The 22,015-nt window shown below is 39.9% G+C and overlaps 1 protein-coding gene across 2 annotated transcripts in view; it reads left to right on the forward strand.

Moving 5' to 3' along the window:
* LOC108935566 (catenin delta-2-like) overlaps positions 1-22,015 on the forward strand; it is a 274,279-nt gene that overhangs the window by 121,031 nt on the left and 131,233 nt on the right. For both annotated transcript variants that reach the window (XM_018754302.2, XM_018754303.2), the window contains exons 5-8: positions 706-822; positions 6,469-6,599; positions 9,261-9,807; positions 13,929-14,120. In XM_018754302.2, coding sequence (XP_018609818.1) covers positions 706-822; positions 6,469-6,599; positions 9,261-9,807; positions 13,929-14,120 — 987 coding nt within the window. The remainder of the gene's footprint in view (positions 1-705; positions 823-6,468; positions 6,600-9,260; positions 9,808-13,928; positions 14,121-22,015) is intronic.

Below are 22,015 nucleotides of genomic sequence, written 5' to 3' on the forward strand. Positions count from 1 at the left end.
AATTTTTACAGCAATTTAGGATAAGCACCTTGCTCAAGGGTACTACAGCTGGAGGTGGGATTCAAAAATGCGACCTTTGGGTACAAAAGCAGCAGCTCTTACAACTATGTTACCAGCTGCTCCCACACATACACTCAGCACTACAGTATTTCTGTCAAACATGATACTTACCTTGAATGTTTCCAGTAAAAAATATCCCACCATAAAAATGAAATCACTCTAAAATTCATCATCAGTAAACTACCAAGAGGATGACAATCAGTAAAATATATGTCTGCATAGAGTTGCTAAGAGGAAAGATTTTTCCAAGATGTTTCTCAAGAAACAAATCTGCCCATTTAAATACTTTAATCCTTTTGCATTGCACAGCTTTTCTGTCATGCATTTGTAGCTCAGAACAATGTCAAAGTTTAAATTTTATGAATTGGCCTGTTTGTTATCAGTGTTACAGAAAGGTTAATTCTTCATCTTAAATCTCTTAAGTCTGGATTCCTTTGGCAATTTAGGCCATACTTTGCAAGCCAATGGTCAGTTTGTTGTGTACCAGCGTAGAAGTGAATTGGGGAATTTTTTTTTTCCTCCTGCAGTTTAATTTTCTATGTCAAGGCTTGTAGATCATTCTTGGTAAGTTCAGCTATCACAGTAAACCAGTAGGTAGTTGTTGGCTTGTAATTCTTTCTCATGCCCTATTTGTTGGCTTTACAGATGAACAAAAAGACATTGAAGATGAGCTGACAACAGGCTTGGAGCTGGTGGACTCTTGTATCCGATCTCTGCAGGAGTCTGGGATACTTGACCCCCAGGAATATTCAACAACTGAAAGTAAGGAGCTCTGCTATTGTTTTAACACACCATGAAATATGTGGATCCAAATGGATTTTAACATGCCTCTTTTGTTTATAATTTCATTCTTACCCAAGCATTTAGTAGGCTTACCAGAGATGGTGAGGGTGACAATGTTTTTCAACAAAATCCCAAAAAGATCAAGAAATGAGGCAAAACAAATGATCGAGTGCTTTGTTTGGAAAAAAAATGTAAATGAGTATTACGATACCACATTTAAACATTGTGGAATACATTTTGATTTTCAGATATAATTATACTTAATGATGTCTGGAAATGAAACATTCTCAGTGGGAGAAAAAAACTGAACAGTTAAACAGAACGTTTCGTAGCTGTTTAGATTTTTTTTTTTTTTTTTTTTTTTTTTTTTTTAAAAAACAAAGTTTATGAATGCAAACATTCACTGTGCTTTTTAAAGAAATGTTCTTGCTTCCAGAAAAAAACATGGTCTGACTTCATTGTAGAGCTTATCAAATCATATTCTGGCAGACTGGTGTGTATGTAGGTTTCCACTGTATATCGCCAATTACCTGCTTGATTGAATCAAATGATTCTTTAATTCATCTAATTTAGCCTTTTCTTCCCATACCTTGGTTTCTATCTGGTTATGGAGAGCTTGAAATCCTGCACACACACAGGGCTGCCAGGATAAGATTAGAGAACCACAGCTTTATTGTGTTTGTAAAAGGATCTTCTCTAGCACAAGCCTCGTAAGGGGAATACCTGTGGTTGCTCATTCAGCAACTTTCACGCTCTGTATACTGCGTCTCACAAAAGAATCACAGTCCATTGGATTCCTCTGAGTGCAGCGAAATGCCCAGGTTTCCTTATGAGAAAACAGTAGGGTAAATGATCTGAACAAGATAATCAAATTCATATTCACTCAGCCAAAAGACTCAAAAATGACTTGGACTGCAAAATCGCAAATGGGTCCTCTGATACTTAAAAAAAATTAAATCTTTAATTTTCCACCTCCAGCATTCTGATTTTTGTCTAAAATTTATCTGAATTTCATTAACCAATATTTTATATCCAAAAATGTATATGCTGAAAGAATAAGTAATGCACTGAGGGTTTTGAACTGTATGTATACATAGTTGACGTTTGGTATGTCTCTGATCATTACCTCATTGCAAATGATTTGTAGTAAATATGGTTGCAATAGAGGAGATGTGGTGGCATGGCAGGTTTGCCCACTGCCCCCTGTGTGGTGGCTCTGGGGCTCGAGCCCTGGCATCCCATCCTGGTTGTGTCCCCTCCTCCCTTGGCCCTGCTGCCTGTGTTGCTGGGCAAAGGTCTAGCTCACCGTGACACCCCCCTCCCCGGGAGAAGCAGTTACCAATGATAGATGGATGATTGCAATGCTGAGTGACGCATAGTTAATTTAAACATCCTGGACTCCATCTCTAGGAGTTGTCCGTAAACCAAGCAAGAGATGTTAAAGATACTGAAAAGCTGAAGGGGGCAAATGAATATAGGACAGCAGGTAGTATTCAGGGACCCAGGATCAAACCCCATCTTATGCTACATTACACTGATTTGCTCCAGCAAAATATACCCAGCTCTATAAATGCTTGAATAACTATACATAGCTTAATGACATAAGTTACTGGGGCAGTGGGTAGCATAGTGGTTAGAGCTGCTGCCTGTGGAGCCAAAGGTTGCAAGTTTGAGTCTTACCTCTAGCTGTAATACTCTTCATTGAGGTGTTTATCTTCAAAAAATTGCTCCCCTGAGAATTTCCCTGCTGTATAAATCTTTATAAGTAGCTTAGCAGTGTAAATCATTTTTGGACAAACATATTATACAAATGAATGTAAATATCTCTGGTGAAATTGACTTACGCAGTTAGATACAAATCTGTTTCAGTTCTTCCTACGCATTCTATGACACTTTTGGCCATTGATATGTTTTCTAACTCAGTTTTTAGATCAGCTTCAACTTCTGATGACTGCAAACCAAGCTGATGTACCCTTCTGAGGGAATCTAATCATTCATTAATAAAACCTTCAGGCTAATAGCAGAAAATGGATGCTGCCCCAAAATAGATATTCAAAAACATTCTTCAAGTCTGGACACCTGGAGCATCTGGCTTCCTTTGATACTTGATGAACCAACAATGCATGGTAACACTGCTTGTTCAGATAAACTTGGAGTTTAAGGTTACATTTGTGCAACCACCAGTTCTGTATTCGTATGTCTGGGGAGTACGGTACTCCCGTCATCACAACCATTTCCAAAATAGACACTATATTCGGTATTAAATTTTTTTTGGTATGTAGGTATCTGGGGGGGGGGGGGCGGTGGCGCAGCGGGTTGGACAGGATCCTGCCCTCCAGTGGGTCTGGGGTTCAAGTCCTGCTTGGGGTGTCTTGTGACAGACTGGCATCCCGTCCTGGGTGTGTCTCCTCCCCCTCCAGCTTTACGCCCTATGTTGCTGGCTTAGGCTCCAGCTCCCCGCGACCCTGTATGGGACAAGTGGTTTCAGACTGTGTGTGTGTGTGTGTGTGTGTGTGTGTGTGTGTGTGTGTGTGTGTGTGTGTGTGTGTGTGTGTGTGTGTATATTTACCTGGGGGTGCAGGGGGCACAGCAGACTTGGCCAGGTCATGCTTTCTGGTGGGTCTGCTTGAGTCCCGCTTGGGCTGCCTTGTAACGGCCTGGTGTCCTTTCCCCTTCCAGCCTTAGGTCCTGTATTGCTGGCTTAGGTTCTGGCTCGCCATGACCCCTGCATGAGACAAGCGGCTTCAGCCAGTGGGTGTGTGTGTATGTATGGACCTAACTACCACAATAATAAAACCAGCATTCCCAGCATATTTTATGTATGAGGAGCCACACTCTAGCGTGCCTCTAACAGGATTATGTGTCTAAAGTGCAGGTTTATTTTAACTTGAGGCTGAAATAGCCGACTACAAAAAAGGTCTAAAATGTGTCCTCTCCATCTTGGAGAGGATTTTATTATTCATGGGATTTTTTTAACCCTAGGATATGTATTAATGTTTATGTTTAATAGTTGCTGATGTGGTTCTATGCAAATAGCAGCAGTGTCTCTTACTTTGACCCTGTAGACTCCACACCTTGTATGAACATTTCATCAAAAATAGTTTACAAGACAAAAGGTGTCATAAAGCAAATATACATACATACAAAATTATGCACCCATATATACAAATATGCTGAATACAGTGATGTCTGAAATATCAGACATCAGATGAGGGGAAAAAAGCTACAGAAGAAATGCAAAATGTGTATTTTATAGTTCTTTAATGTTTAAATATGTGTCTGTTCCTGTATGAAAATCTATCTCACCAGCTATAAAATAAAAAGCAAATTTACAACCATAGCTTCTCCTTAAAAGATCTGTATCAAATTCTTATCCTAGAATAAGAATTTGTTAATCATGTATTTAATAACCCCAGATTATTCTTTCATAACATTCTGATCAAAAAATGACTTTAGTTGAATTTACTTTTTTAATTATTATGTTGTATGATAAAGTATATCAAAGTGATTTAGGGGCCTGTAATAATGTTGCCAAAGTGTCTAGCAATGACTAGTATAATCCATTCATTAAAAAAGAAAGTTGTAGGAACAGTACTCGCATTTTATAAAAGTGCTAGTAGCATGAACATTTCTGTAGTTTTTTCGATGCCTGAAAAATTCTTCTGAGAAAATTTAAATGTATATTTTAAGCAATAATAACATATCTGTATCAAATAATATGGAAGACTAATAGTATTGCAATAATACGACAATTGAATAAAAGAGGCTTTACAGTGCATAAATCAGTTTTAGAAATAGTCCCCCATGTGACATCGGGGTTGGGAACTACAGCTCCGTTGTGTAACTGGAAGCATGCCCTTTCCTCTGAAGTGAAACATTTGCTAGGATTTAAGTTACAGTCTATATTGTATTATATATTAAGTTATTATGTATAATATAAAGTTATATTTGAGCACATAGTACATTTGTTTCAGTATGCATTTATTGAAACAATAATTTACACATTAAAAATATGCACCAGAGGTGCAAAATGAATTAATAAATTTAATGAAAACACTAAACTATTTGTGTCATGCAGGAGTATAGCCAGGCACCCCTCCTGGATTGTCCATTGCCTTTACGACAACAGTATTTAATGGAGAGACAAAGGACAGGGGTCAGACATGTCCAAAGACATGCTGTTCAGGTTCCCCCCTAGTGTGTGAGTGCCACAGACAGAGTGCGTTCCACTGATGTATGGTTCAGTGACCCATTGTAAGTAGTGTATCTAGCAGTGTACATCACCATGGTGAATAAGGTGTGTGGGCTGATGACGCTACATAGAGTTCATTGGAAGATGCTTTGGAGAAAAGCATCTGCTAAATAAATACATGTGAAATGTAAATAAATGTAAATTTCACAGGGTGGTTGCACTATGGAGTCACAGAAGCTCTCCATGTAAGGAATACATACCCACAAGCTGTATCCTCAGTGTACACGCAAATGTTATTGGTAGGCCACACATTTTCAGTCAAAAGCATGAGTTTAATGAAAAGAGTACTTATGAGCATGCTCCCTAAACTGAATATTACTGAACATTGTCAAAAAATGGCACAATTGTAAAAGTGTATTGTTCTTAACTGCCTACGGCATGAAATGGGCAGTGACTGAGTAGCAGGGTAAAACTATTTTTCAGAACTGAATTTACAATAACCAAAATAATTTAAGTAAGACATGCAGGCAAATTCAGAACATAAAGCCAAAAACCATGTACACACTCAAAATAGGACGCCCATGCTTGAATTCCTTTGCTTGTCTCACCCTGTCATATCAGCTCGAGTTGTGCCGTCAAAGGGAATCCCGTTTGTTGAATCATCCTTCCCGTTCTCCATTAAGGGTAGCTATATATGGGCAAGTCTTCCAGGAGCTGTGGTTAGAGTCAAACTGACAACAGCTCCCCCTCTTATGTGGGAAATGGTGTCCTCCGTTTCCAACACAGCACCTGTAAAGGTTGAGATGCACTGAGAGGTGTGGAGTGCAGCTGGCGGATGACCCTCTCGCAAACCCCATCAATGTGCTCAACTCAACATGGTCATTATCTCATCAAGCAGGTCACATGGACACACCAGGGCTATGGTTCAATGCTTCCCTGTTTGGGGGATGGGGGTGTTGGGAGGGTGTGGGTTTCTCTCTTGTCATGCAGCCCTTTCACAGAGCTCCATGAAGTCTAATACGCTACTGGTTGAGTATCAACACCATTAAGCACAGTTTTTGCATGTGACTTCAACTGAAGGACTTGCTGAGAAAGAAGTTATCATATAGAACAGTGCAGCTATATGTTTATGTGCATTTCATGTAACCTATGTATTAAAAGTCACACTGTCTTGGACATGGCACCTGTCAGAATAAAATGTGCTGATTCAGTCCATATGCTTGGTGCAAAAGAAATGGTCACACAATACTCGAAGTTGGAAAACCAGCGGCTCCTAATTACCATCATAACTGGTCTCGATCTGACAGCCCCGCAGCACGTGTGCTCAGCATTCCCCCCCCACCCCAATGCGCTTGCACTCATGAATTATGCATGGCGCTTTCCACTTCACCAAGGTCCGCGTCACTGCCTGCTCCAAATTGCTTCCAACACAGGACCCAGCCTCCTGTCCCAGAGTGCGCTGCAGCTCAACACCAACCCAGAGGGGTCCTTCCAGAGTTCCGCCAGCTACCATAGCAACCAGACCCTCGGCCAGGTTGGAGGCGCAGTGCACAGCTACAACCAGGTAGGTGATGTCTGGATGTGGTGGATGGAGGAACGGCTGTGAATAAAGATGGGTGGGGGGGGGAGTGCGCTTTGAAGTTGAAGTTGCTATACGTTTCAAGCCCTTCATTAGACACAGAAAACTGTAGAAAGAGATGATGTTGGATATAGGAAAGGAAAGATGATGCAATATGTAATATATTTGTTTCTGTTTTTTTGTTGGGGGATAGGTGATATTGATTACAGGAGTTTGCAAGGATGGGGTTGTACTAATGTATTATATTTTAGAAGAGGTCTCTTGTTTCTCTGAGAGGGAAACCTGATGAAGTTCTGGTTAGTTGCTTTGTAAAGGTTCATAAGGAGCAGAGATCAGATTGATCTGGATTGATAGGTCAGACATTTGTGATTTGGTATTAGGCATTTTTGTCAGTGCTGTTTGCCCTAATTCATATTGCCACGCTCTATTTTATTTCAAATTTGGTTGTCGAAAAAGAAGGTGAAGGAAGAGTTGCTCCTTATGTATGGAGTTCAAAAAAGTTGATCAGCCCAAGTGCCGTCCATGTCAAAAAATAGCAGAGAGGCTAAAAATGCAGCGCAAATAGAATGGCCTTCAAGAAAAATACACATTTTCATAATTTAGGTAGCAGTAAAAAGTATTATGAAATATGCAAAAGGGCCAAATGTTACAGTGCATGACTACCTTAGAAAATCACTCCCTCTGTGTTACTGATATGACGATTTTTGCGACTGGTAAAGTTAATGTCTGCATTTTCGGGATTTTTTTTTTTTTTTTTTAAAGTCAAATGCCTTTGAAATTGTTCTCAGGATAGAGATAATGAGACTGGTTGTCAGGAAGCTTTACAGAAAGGAAGGTGAACAGTATCCAGACTGTTACTACTGCTTCTGCTACTTCTGTTGCTACATGCATACACACACGTGTGTACGTGCACAAATGCTTATGCATCAGCCCCACGCACTGTCAAAGAACATCTGTCCATTGATGGGAAACACTTGAAATAGTTATGTTTGAGATTAAACACACAGGGTGTGCTGCATCCACGCACTTGCTTTTTTGTCTTAGCAGGCATGACAGCAGGGTGATATTGCTCTACAAAGACATCCATTTCAGCTCGGCAGGAGCTTCATTCGAAATAGATGGGATGCTCAGCTAAATGAAAAAAAAAAATTCTTCTCTTTCTCCATCATACATTACAATATCAACAGCTTTGTATCGTCTCTTCGTTCCCCGCAGTATCTCCCATTCATTTCTGCATTCTTTTGCTAAAGGTGGCGCCGCAATGCTTTTTTCCCCCCCTCCTGTCAAGATGATTCTCTTGGATGAGTTTTTCAGAGAGCAGGGGATAGTTTTGAACAACAGCACAATGGAAAGTTGTTCTTTGCCTGGATATTTATAACACTGCAAACCTCTTGTTGTCTCAATAATTCATCTGAGTCTGGCACCTGTGGCAGTTTCTAAACACAGATAATGCAGTCAATCCTGAGATGTGCAATTTGACTAGTTACAGCAAGGTGACATGCCTACCCATGCAAAGGCCCAGTGTGGTGAAATGCTGAAGTTCTTTTGCCAATAGATGAACGGGCACCTTTGATGGCTTCCAGCGTCTTCCGTAACAAATGAAAATGACACATATTCATCTTAGTCAAGTTATACCACAGAGTTGTCTATGAATAATAAAGATGACTGAGATTGAAATCAGTGTTTATAAACATTGATATTATCCTGTGTATCAAGTCATTGCAACTGAAATTTAAATCAGATTCAGTGCAGTGATGGTTGCCTGTTATAATGGATATGAACAACAATAACTGATTGTGACATCACCAAAGAATTCCCTCCTCTTCACATCGATGAGTCCTGCTGTATTGGTTTTAGTATTTGGATCCACCTAAATTACGGCAAAAGCTTTTCCTCCACACCTCATAAGAACTGTAATGAAAACACTTTGATTTAGACCAATAGGATTAATTGGATTAAATTTCAAACAAGGCTTTGTGATGAGGAGTCCTGAAGCCAGCACTATTGTGGCAGCTTCTACTTGGGGCCAAATGATACAGAATTGACTCACCAACTGGAATATTTGTTTCAAAGTTCAAATACATACATTTTAGTTTAATTCATTGTGGTGTGACTTGTTAAGATTACAGTTAATGTATGAGGCATGCAACTTTGTCTGTACTTTGTAGAATCCAACAGACAGATCAACAGATTGATTGGGGAAGCAGGGAGTGTAACAGTTAGATGAATTTGTAGTGAAGGACCCAGGTTTAAGCTAGGTACTAGCCCAAAACTGCTTCAATAAAAATTACCCTACTCTATGAAGTGGTGGATAATAGTAACTCTCATTTGAGAAAAGTGTCATCTAACTGAAAAAATGCAACATAAAGGTTACTGGTTCAAGCCTATCTACTGTTGGGTTACTCTTGAGCAAGATATGTGGTATACCTATAGAGTCATTAAATGTATCAGCTGTGCAATAAATTAATAACAACTTATACTTTTACAAAACCATATAATTAAAGCCATCACAAACCCAGTATTCGCAAGTATTTTGTTGCAATGAAAATATTATGTAACAGATAAGGTGAGGCCACTGATTTTCTTTTGTTGTGTGTAAGAGCTTACCTGTTTTGAGAGTAAGGAGGGTACATATTTGTGTCCCAGGTTACGTCCAGCAGAGCAGCCCAGATTGCCGCCAGCGAAGCCGCCCAGTCACGGGACTCCTTCGCGCCGAGCCATGGGAGTGCCTTCCACCTGCCTGACCCCCAGCCGGTGGGGGCCTACTACTCTTGTTCCACCCTACCAGCACAGCGTGTGAGCTCCCCGCTGTCCATGCAGACAGTGGGCTCTCCTGCTAAGCTGCAACGGCTGGCCTCCACGTCCGTGTCTGACACATCTGGCTACGCAAACGCCCAGCGGATCTCTTCTCCCAAGCCGTCACCTGTCCGGCTGGCCAAGTCCTACAGCACCAGCTCGCCAGTCAACACAGCAGCCTCGTCGTCATCACCGGGGCACGCTAGTGCCTCTCCGCTGCGTGTGGCCTCGCCACCCAATGCCACCAGTTCTTCCCCCATCCACCAGCTGAGCTCTTCAGTGGGGAGCTACGCCACGCTGTCCCCCACCAAACGTCTGGTGCACTCCTCAGACCAATACAAGGTCTCCCACGACTTGTATGCCACAGCCACCTTGCAGAGGCCGGGCAGCCTGGGAGGTGAGAAACTTTCACAGACAGGCTTTGCAGGATATGAATCGATGATGGACAGGCTGAGGTGTTGGCGCGAGCCATGATGACATCTTTCTTATTAATACATTTTTGCCATTACTTTTTTTTTAATATTTATTCTGGATAAAATACATTAACTACTGGATATTTAAAAATGTGCTGAGTCTTTCTGCTGATATGCGTCAGCAGGTAGCGTAGTGATTAGAGATATCACCTTCCAGTCAAAGGACCCCGCTGCTATTGTAGAAACCCTGAGCAAGGTACTTACCCTGAATTTTAAATGGATAAATAATTGTATATATCTTCATATTTACAAAGCCACCACTGTAGGTCACTTTGGAGAAAAGTGTCAGATAAATTATTGAATAATAAATAATCACTGCAGGCAATCTAAAGTCTCTGGTTTCCAGCTCAGTTTTAGATGTTTAATCCTTTCAGTGGCACCAATTCTAAGTTTGAATATTATTTTATTATTATTTCTTTTTTTTTGAATTAAGCAAGAGCCCATAAAGTAAACATGTATGGATTTGCCGAAACTACCCTGAAAACTGTGTGCATATTCAGTCAGTTTGGAATACAGAAACTCATTTATTTTAGGTTGAAGGCAACAAGGGACCAATACACTTTTGATTGTTTCTTTTGTTTTTCTTGCCATTGTGAAATGTCATGGGAAGTTTATTTTTCCACTGGAGGCTTCAGTCGTGAGACCTAGTCTCATCCTCTGAATGACTGCAGTGCTTTGATACGAAAGCTGATTTGCCTCAATGCTACTAATAAAACATCAAAGAAGCACACAATAAGGATGCACTGTATTACTCAGACTTAAACTTTGGTCCATTGCTTTAATTAGTCTCCCTTAATTGGCCTCTATACATGAATTTCATGGCATTCTCTCTCTCTTTTTTTAATACCCAATACAAATAATTCCATTAAAAAAATATCAAGAATGTCCAACATGTTGTTTGCTGGAATTAGGAGTAAATGAATGAAAGAAAGCACTGGAGACTCTCCACTCCTCTCAGGGGACTTAGGAGTTTACTGTTCCCACATTCAGACCATAGAGTGTCCCCTCGGTAGTTCATTATCTGAAAACCTTGGAAATTGATATTCCGAGAGTGTGAGCGGCCCTATTGATTTCTCTCAGTATCACCTGTCACTGGGCTGAGTCTCCAGCCACACCGATGAGCGGCAGAAGGCTGAAAAACAAACGCAGGAGTGGCAGCTGAAGCCAACCGTAGCCACTGGCTTAGCCCCGGTGTCACTTTGATTAAAACAACGCTTTGGGGGTGCCAGCCAAAACCAAGGGCTGTCCCTCCAACCCCAACACCATGGCTGCTGCGGAATTCACTGGTGAACTCCCCCTCACCCCCACCCAATGTGGCAGCAGATAAATCCTGGGTGTTTGAACGATTGGAACCCAAAGTCAACCGTGTCCAGGGGCAATCGCAGCAGGAACTTCCGCAAAGTGCATTCGCTTTCTTATTCTTCACCACGGATTTGCTGCATTAGTTTTTACATTTTTTTTTCTTGCCTTTGATGATGTTAGGTTTCGTGGCTTCCACCCTGAAGGGCCCAACTGATGTGTGTCATTAAGCCCCAAGGACTTTTCATGTCTGGGGGTGGAGTTAAAGGAATTTGAAGTGACGGTTATATATGGACTGTTTAACAGTTTCCACACTCGAGAAACCTTTGTCTCAGGCACAGGCAAAAAAAATTGCTTAACCTATGGCAATCCATTAACCACTGGTGCAGACTCTCAGGTACATGTAGAGGTCATGCATATAAACTTATGGTGACTATATTTTACCGCATCACATCAATGTTTTCTGCTGTTCATGTGGCGCAATATCGCTTTATGGTGTTAGACCAAAAACTGTTTCATAGCCTCTGTGCTGCTTGCAGGCCCATGTGTAATGCATTAAAGGTATTTTTACACTGAGGTCCAGCGGGTGGTGTAGTGGTTAAATACATTGCCTTCCACTTAAAAGAAAGGTTCAAATGTCTAGTCCTGCTATAGTGTTCTTAGTCAAAGTACTAACCCTGAATTGATGCGGTAAACATGTGGTAAAAAGTTGTATAAATGAATAAATTCATAAATAATTGTAGTTGCTTTGGAGAAGAGTGTCAAGTTAATTTTTATCTTAAAGACCTTACCATCTTAATGTTGTTTTTTTTTTTTTTTTTTTGGTCAAAATGTAGATATATATAGAAAAGACCGATGGAAGTTTTTATTGCTATTACTTTTAATCATTGTGCTGTGTTCATTAATTGGAATAGTCCCACGTATTTCCTTTGATTGTACAGAATCAGGGAATTATATGTTTCTCATTAACGCAGTACATATTTTTTTAAAGGCCACTTGTGGCAATTTTAATATTAGAATTTCAACATTTACAGCAACAAAGTTTCTCTTAGAAGAAGGCACAGTGATGTGTGGTCTAGCAATGAAACAAAGTTCTAAATGTTGGTCAGTAACCCCAATAATGTTTCAAAGTGTTTCTCATAATTTTAATATGATATTGATTATGTAGTGTCTGATAGCTCTGCAGTTCTGAGATCCAGTCCTTAAGGGCCAAAGGTCAACTGAGACATTCAGCACTTGCTAGGTTGATATTTTTTTTTATTTGTTCAATACCTGGCTCATCTCAGAATGTAGCAGAGTACAGTAGCTTACAGTATGCCATTCTGGAGCTGCTGATGCAGTACTCTGGATACAGCATGCTGAACACACACCCTAAGTGTTCATTTACATAATCAGAAAATATCTTGCAAACCGAAAACAGCTGAGTCTGCAAATCGAAGCCAGACCCGTGGTAATTTGCACCCTTTGTGGAAAATATGGGCCACACTGTTCATTTGTTCATTCATGGTTGTTTTTTATACTGTAAAGAGTCAGAGCTTTCCTTTGAGCTTTGTCAACACATGGAGAGATGAGGTGGCCAGGGCGAATCGCACATGAAGTCGCAATGCGGAGATACCACATGAGTCTCATTTGGGGCACTCGTCATCAGCATCCCCCAAAATAAAACATCCTTTGCATGAGTATGCTGCCTTCTGATGTTTTCACCCAACCAACAGTAACAACCTCATTGTTGGACTAAATGCATTTCCATTTCATACACTAGATTTTATTACATCTTTTGTTCCATGCCTTATCATCATGCGGTGCCATCCCCATTCAGCTTAGAGCGTGAAATGTTCATAAGAGGTTTTGTTCAATCTATTGGGTTCCTCTGTGATTCTGACAGATCAAGGGGCTCTTCCTGGCTGTGGTGCTGTGTTGGGGAGCTTTGTTAACCCCGTTGGAAGAGAGTGAGCTCTTACTTACCCCCAAAGATCTCCCCGAGTAATCAGGTTAGGGAACCACAGGCACACAGCTGCCTCACACTGATAAGGTGATTAGAGAGAGAGGAGGTCTGAAACTCGGGCCTCTCATTGTCTGTAAATTTGGGGAATTACATTTTGCCGAAAACTTAACGCAGGGCTGAGCTTGGCATGGGGGGGGATATGGCGTCTCTCGCGGAATTAGGCTTTCTTGTGTCCCAAAGGGCCGAGATCAGCATGGACAATACAGAAGCCAAAGTCTCGCGTCATTATTAGAATCTTCTTGTAGCTACATACAGATTCAGCATAATCCATCCACTTTTGATCACATTTGCATATGTCACATGGCCCATATGTCTGCATTTGGTTTGGTTTGAAGATTTGTTTAATTCTGAATGTCTTTCAAAAACAGTGACTTTCGTATATGTCAACAATGAGACTCTTTGCATCAATGATATATTTTTCAAAAAATGCAATAACACATGGAAGTACATAAATATAACTGAACTTGAGGTAATTTCCAAACTTTGTTTGATAGATGTTTTTCTACAGTGGGGGTAGCACTGATGCCACCTGATTTGTCAGTGGAGGAGCATTGACATCAACTGAAAACCAGATTTAAAGTGATCAGCTTTAGTGTCACAATAGGCAGTCCATTGACTAAAACATCTTGGGTAGCTATAAAAAATGTGATAATATTGGCATATGAATACTAACAGATAGCAAAAAAAAAGGAGCTTTGTATAAATGTCATAAGGTCAAACGACTGCCTTCTGTCCCACCAGGGTCAAGGGGGTCGTACACCAGCCAACATAGTCACGTGGGTACTGAGCTACGACCCCTGCAGTCCCCTGAGCACCACATTGACCCCATCTACGAGGACAGAGTCTACCAGAAGGCCCCCATGCGGAGCTTGAGCCAAAGTCAGGGCGATGCCCTGCCTGTGGGACCTACTGGAGCCTACCGTACCAACACAGGTAGGCTCTACCAGTTGAAACTGTGCACTAAAAACTGAACTACTCTTGGTTTGAGAGCTTGAACACTGAATAAGGAGCAACCCCATTACTGTTGTCTGGGCAGATTAACTGAGGCTGATGATGCAGAGATCATTTGTACCAGGAAAACTGGGTTTGGCCAACACATAACAATTATGGGCAGGACTAAACATGCATTAATACGTTCATTTACATTTGCACATCATTTAGCTTCTGTTTAGGTATGTAAATCCCATTAGGGGCTTGTTATTTATGAAAATACTTTATGCCTTCATAGTTCATTATTTCTTTTATTCAAAGCCCTTAATGATGCAGAAACTAATATTTACCATTAGCATGATAAACAGACCATGGCCAGTTTTATATGCCACATTATCTGTTGGTTTTATAAAAGATTGGCTCAAATCACTGTAATTCCTATGGTTCAGGATGTGGTTCAGTCTTATCACTGACTCAATTTAGGACCTTACTGCACAGTACAGGTACAGCTGTAGTTACACATTGCTCAGTGATGCGTTTTCACAGCTCTGGTCTTCAGCTATAGGTATTTTGACTGTGCTGTAGTCCATTAAATGGCCTTATTATGACTGTTTGCTATCTGCTTTATACTGCATGATCGTTTGAACAGGTGTACACCATAATTTTATGTTTATGTATGTGTCTGATATTTATTTGCAAATAGTTACCTTGCGGCACAACCAGTAGTAACGGCAAGATGAAAATCATATGAAATAGTCAGTGTAAATTTGGAAGTGTTACCATTATTGCAATGGCAGAATCTAAGCTCGAGGCATTCTGTTTGTTAAACTGTAGCATGCGGGGAGTGTGTTAGGTTCAGGGAGAGATGAAGTGTTACAGAATGGACATACACGGTCTTTTTGTAAATATTAACGATATAGTGCCAGAACAGTGATTTAAATACCAATGAAACTTTCATCTGCAACTGCAATAGCAATCATTCCACTTCTTTGTTCCGCAGTCCATTCATCCCTTTTTCCATCAGTCCATTTAAATACTTTGGCCACGCTTGGGTCTCGTCTAGTACTCGGGTACAGCTAGTGATCCATGAGGTTGGCATGGCTGGTGCATGGATGGTAATCAATAAGTGGCTATGTTTAAAAAATTTTTTGCACCTATCCAATGGGAAAGTCTCATGATTAAGGTACATGTTCAACTGATAGTTGATGCATGTAGCAGTGATGGGCAGCCTTTTCAAATCAGTGTCAGTGTTACATGCTGTACTGGCTTAATCTGTTAGGCAATGATAGTTTCATCAGTCTCCATGTAATACATTTATATGCTGTATCTAACTCTTTTTATGTGAACATTTTTGGCTGTACTTTGATTAGCTAAATTGTTGATCCTCTTATGTATTGTGGTCATAATCCACATCAAATATTGCTTAATTAATTTTTGTAAGGAGCTTTCTCAGCAACTTCTATTTTCCTGGCAGAACATCATGTCTTATAGTTTAGAAGCTCATGCAGTTCCCAGTGAATATTTTGCCACTACCTACACTACTGTTTCAAAAAACTAAGGATTCTTGAGAAATCTGTAAATGTTGCATTTTAATTTTTAACTTAAATGTCATTATTCAGGAATATATCTTTAGCATGTTGAACTACCACATGCGTTAGAGTTCTTAGTGTAAACTCTGCTGGAATGAAACCTAAAATATAACAGTCATAACCTACCAAAATCTCATAGCATTTTCAAAATTAAAGTACTGAAAACCCAACAAAAAAGGTATTGCAAATAATTTATGAAGTATAAAAATAACGAAAGAACACAGAGTTGGGAATTCCTTCTTTCTTCTAGATTGCTTTACTAGGATCCGACTTCCATTCTTGCACTGTAGTCTTTATTCTCCACTAGCACTTTGACCACCAGAATGCTTTTTATACTCTTATCACTTTAGTACCTTTTGTCATGTTAAACACTTAAAGGCAAAATGAGATTAGAAAAATCCTCATGGCTTGCAGAGTGTGTAATATGTGCAATCCAATGACATCTTGTACAAACAGAAAAAAATTCTTGCTTGATTTCTCAGAAAAGTTAAACATGGGCATCTCTCATTTGTACAACAGGCAATATCATTCTTTGGCTGAGCATTACATCATTTTGAATCAGGTAAAACAAGAACAATATAATTTTTTGGTGGGATTCGCCTTTAACAAGTCTGTAAATCCTGTATAAAATACCCTCAAGACATGATTGTCTAAAATTGTGTTCTCGGCTGTTTGATCCATTTGGCTTCCTGCTGGGTCTCTTTCTCCATTTTCTGAGACCGGGTCAAATTACTCCACAGTTGAATTTACACCATGACAACTTTTTGACATTTTCTATTTGCCAAGTGGAGCAATTTTCCAATTCGAGCTCCATTGAGCCAACGCTCCTTTTATTGAACCCACAAAGCCACTTCTGAGCATGAGCATTGCCCCAGGGCTCCTCTGCAAAACATCACATCCAGGTGAGGAAAATTTTAGCCGTTGTAACCTCATTAAGACTGGTTATCTCTACCCCTGGAATCGGCAGATTGAGCTCAGGGTGGGCTGAGACCTTTTTTTTAAAGGATCAAATTAGGTCACACTGGCCCTGCCCATGTGTATACCCCCAAACGCAGCATGCGCTAATGTTCCTATTTAAAGTCAATTGATCTGTCTTGGTGTCATGGCAACCACACTGCCCAGTATTCATGTTAAAAAGGTCTTGGCTCTAACTCCGTTGGAAACCAGGTCTGCAAGCGTTGGATTGACAGAGTTTCTGCACACCCTTTTAGCTTTATCAAGCAACTTTATCAGACAGTACAGTAAGGATAATTGGAGGAGCTCTGTAACAGTGACACCATAGCTTCAAAAGAAGTCAAACACTATGCAGAAGGATGTTTGGACTGCAGCCTATGTACATAAAGCCAAGCAAGAAGAATGAATTTTCCATGTACAATCATACATCTAGTTTCACCACGTTGTCAGTATTATAATGTTGCACTACTGTGTGATGTTCTGTGCAAGTTCATGCGACTCTCTGTAACGGCCATCCCGGAGATGGATCCTTCTCAGCTACACCCTCTTTTCCCTCCAATTTTCAATCCTCGTAACATTAGGAAATGAAGGACAAAACCTATATTTTGTATTGATGGAATCCTTCAGGAGCTTTCCGTTGCCATCTGTTTAGTATGGAGAGTTTTGGACTCAACCCCAGGTTCCTTCAGAGGTTAAATGTACCTACAGTAGGTGTGCTTTGAGCTCATTTTCCACCTCCTGAGACTATTAGATGTTATTCTCGATGTAGATCTGGGCAAGTAGCCAAGCTCATGTATTTTTCTCCCAGTGTCACATTTAATACTGTATGTGTCTTTTTAAGAGTGTTATACAGTTTAGAGCAATTCAGATCCATCTTGGGCAGTCTTAGCCTTCTGGGTACCACTTGCTCTGTTTAAAGATAGAGGGCAAGTTAGCCAATCAACCAGGTTGCCTTGGGTGCCTTGAAGTGAAAGCCTGAAAGATGCAAAGGCCTTCACCAAAGAACAGGAAGAACCCTGGTACAAACCTGGGGTTTTGAGCACTGTAATACTTATTTATTAACTATCAGTCTGCATTTGGTATATCCTTGACTTATGTAAAGGAATTTCATTACAAACACACGTTGACATATGAAATTTCTCTTGTGTGGATCGCAACTTTCCAAAGTCTTTTAAGTCATTCCACGTGCAGTGCTAGCCTGAGGGTGAACTGCAACTGGGTGGCCAGGGTGTGGCAAAGCATGGACAAGCCACCGAGACTGTGGCCTCTTTTTTTTTTTTTTTTGGGTTTCCTTGTGAGGATGGGATGGTTGCATCGCAGCCTCTTCTCTCTGGAACAGCAAGGCTAAGCCAGGCTTCAGGAGACACATGAAAGCGCATTCAGGCTAACATGGAAGAGAGCAAATTAAATGAGACAGACGGAGTCCAGAGTCAAAGAAGTAGAGCCATGTGGGGAAATCGAAATATAGGATGCAGTTTTTGTGATCAGTGGTGGATGGTAGCTTAGTTGGCATCTTCTGGAAATACAATTTTACACAAGTAAATACTGTTTCTTGAGCTCTGGTGAAACGGACAAGTTGGTATACATACAGATTTACAGTTATTCATTTAGCTGACGGTTTTCTCCAAAGCAATTTACAATGTTAAGGTATTTACAATTATTTACCAATTTATGCAGCCGGGTAATTTTACGGGAGCGATTCAGGGTAAGTACCTTGCTAAAGGGTACTACATACAGCTAGAGGCAGGAATCAAACCTGCGACCTTTGGGTCCAAAAGCAGTAGCACTAACCATTATACTACTAGTTTTCCTTGATTGTACAAATACAACATTTAATTCACCTCCAATGGTGTTATTTCAGAATTCCTTAATAATTTGATTTGGTTCATATATGAAAATGGGAACTGTATAAATAAGACATTACACTTAACATTCATTATGGCATGTTTTCAAATATTACTATACCTGTATTTCCCAATATGTCAATAGTACATATACTAGTTGTTTATGCTGTGCTGTATTTACCATCACAGCTCCAAGGTTTTACTATGGACACAAAACTCATAATTTTTGAATATATTTTGGTTTTGATCCATATTCTACATGTCAGGTAAAGTGACAATTCTGATGTGTGTTCAGTTATGTATATATGAGTACTCTGTGACAGACTGATGTCCAATCCATATTCTGTCCTACTTTGTGCTTCCCATGATTCGTTACAGATGATCTGGATAAGGAAATGAACTATGGACCAATACACTGTATATGAAATATACAGTATACATAAGTATAGGTATACATTATTACTACAAGTACATATGTGAATTTAGCTTTCATGGCAGATTTAGTCCTGATGATTGTAAGTAAAACTGTCTTATTTTAAAGTCTGATTACTGTAAACAAATTATATGGGATTTCTCAAAGCTTCACTGTAGATATTTAGCCTCAGAACTACTGGGCTTCTGATCTAGGGTCAGTTCTGGCTCAGTCTGTGTGAGTTGGCATAGTCTCCTCATGTTTGTATGGGTTTGGACCCACAGTCCAAAGACATGCATGAAAGAAGGCAATTTTAAACAACTCATGAACCATCCCTTAAAAAGAAAACCACATGACTGGTCACTGAGTTAACTGGGACTCAAGGGGACATAGTTATTAAACAGGTAGATTTGTCTGTTAGTTCTCCCTCCTTAAATGGAGAATTGCAAAGAGTTTTTCTACACTTGCTGAAGAGGCACAGGAATTCTTTCATATGGCAGCTCTCATTGATTTGTGTTGGAACCAGCTGAGTATTTCTTCACTGATATTCCATTTCCATCAAGTCAGTTAGTCTTCTAAGAGTTTTGTACCTACAAGGCCAAAAGCATATCCAGCTGGAATTATCCTCGAAAATAGCATGTTGAAAACAAAACAGATTAACCTGATTTCAGTGGCAGGAAAGAAAAGTCATAGTTATATGGATTAGCATGTCTTCCATGTTTTTTGAAAGACAAGTTTGTTGTGAAAGACACAATCCTGAGCAACAGAGTTTCAGAATTTTCTGAAATAATTTCCTCCCACTTAACTAATAACAAGTCACAGTTAGAAGACTTCCACGTTAATGTATTCAAGCAATTTCCCTTTATTAAAAGAAACTGAAAAGTGGTGCCCCTAAAAACACCTTTACAGAAGAAAAAAATGAAAGCTGCAAGATTAGTGTATATCCTATTGCCTGAAGAATAATTTAAAAAAAAATATAGAGTACATACATATTCTGTGTCGTTTAAAATTCATCTCCTATTAACAACCTGAAATGGAATGGTTGCTCTCTTGGCTTCCAAGAAGACAATAAGCAACAGTGTATGGAGTTCACTCTGCACCCATGGAATTTCCTTTCATTCCAGCACAATGAGCAGTGGGTATAGTTAAACACTGATTGATTTCTTGTAAAAAATAAAATGATCTTTGTTGAAATTGATAGCATTTTATTGTGACTGACTTCACAGAGATTCTGATTAACCCTTTAACTGGTGGACATAATTTCCTGAAATAAGATATATTTTAGGCCTACTGAGTAGTACGCACACACACACATTTTCAGAACCGCTTGTCCCATATGGGGTCCCAGAGCCTACCCAGCAACACAAGGCGTAAGGGACACACCCAGGACGGGACGCCAGTCCGTTGCAAGGTACCCCAAGCGGAACTCAAACCCCAGACCCACTGGACAGCAGGACTGTGGTCCAACCCACTGCGCCACCGCACCCCCCTTTACTGAGTAGTATTTAGGGACAAAAGACTGATTCTGTTTCTCAACATAAAGAAATTATTTAGGTGCATGGGATAAATTCTGTTACTTAATAATGCTCTTCATCACAGTGACATAACCTTTTTTGCACTTGTATTTTTTCAGTTAGAGCAATTTACTCTATAGCAGGTAGATAGCAAATGGAAATTGTGATTAAATATTGTTTTAAGATTCAGGAGGGGCTGTTTTGGCCAAAGGCTAAGCACTTATCCTGAATCAGTTTAGGGGAAAAGGTTAGTTGCATAAATAAAATGGACGGTAAGGTGCTTTACAGGAAAAAAATAATCTGGTAAGCAACTAAAGAAAGAATAGGATCAATAAATCTGATACTGTTCCTAGCTCAAGGGCATAGCATAGGTTCTCGTCCTCAGCATCCTTTAGGTCAGAAGTCCAGTTCCTCTGTTCAGCTGCAGCCCACACTTTGCCCTTAGCAAATCTATAAATTTATTTTAGACCTGATATAAAATGGTATGAAAAAAGTTTGGAAGAAGAACGGTTACATATTAAAAGTCAAGGTTCAGGTTGCAGGTTGCTTCTTGACAAGTTCCATCTCACACATCAGGTTAGTTGTCCAGTCTGCACAATATTTTCCCCTTAACTGAAAGTTTTTTTATTTCCTAACTTGAACCTTTGCAAGCTCTTTATTAGAAGAATTACATTTGTCTTGGATGCATTCATAAGAGAAGAAGGAGGCTTTGAGTATTTGCTGAATGATGTTTTAGAACAGGTGTTATTAATGCTTGTCTTTTTATTTGTGCTTCAAGAGATTCTATTTCAGGAGTGTTGGGGTTTCCAATGGAGGGATAATGATAATTGGATTTATATAGAGCATTAAGAAGTGTTCTGCTTCTTTGTTATTGCAAGTGTCTTCTCATTATGTTTTGAAGAGAAGACTTGAAGTGGCTTCTAGATGTCAAAGCTGTGTCTTTGGCATTAAAATTTAATTACCATTGGGTAAGCAACAATTTGCCCCTGGTTATTGGTAGCACGGAACATGTCAAGTATCTTTCTCAAACTGTAGTATACAGTCAGTTAAGATCAACTTTTGTGATGTAGTTTGGTACATGTTCTTGGTCAAACCAAAGTCACTGTGTTCAAGGTTACCAAAATGGACTAGAACTCTGAGGAAAAAAAACAGCTTATTGCTACCAAAGACTTGCAATTTCATGACTGCTGTTCTTTATTTCTAAGATGTTACATTGCACATTTTGCTGAGGACTTGGAAATTTATTACATCCAGTGCACAAAAGTGGAATTGGTACAGATCAGCTATAAAACCTCCTGTTGAAATCCCTTGGCCTGCCTGGTAGATGGCTTCCAGCTTGGCTTCTGTCATCGCAAACTCTTCAACCAGCCCGTTTCCATAACAGATTTGCTATAGGGTCATGCAAAATGTGAGCTTCCTCCAAAAGCAACAGGATACTTTTTCTGCACCATCTCATTCTTCTTCTTACATCAAAAACTGGTACTTTGTTACTTGCTTCCCTCTACTTTGGGGCATAATCATTGATGTCAGCATCTGAAAGTGTACTCAGCGAATTCTTTAGCATGAGGCACTTTCATTCTCAAAT

This window comes from Scleropages formosus, chromosome 9 (assembly GCF_900964775.1).
Source record: "Scleropages formosus chromosome 9, fSclFor1.1, whole genome shotgun sequence".
Classification (NCBI taxonomy): Eukaryota; Metazoa; Chordata; class Actinopteri; order Osteoglossiformes; family Osteoglossidae; genus Scleropages; species Scleropages formosus.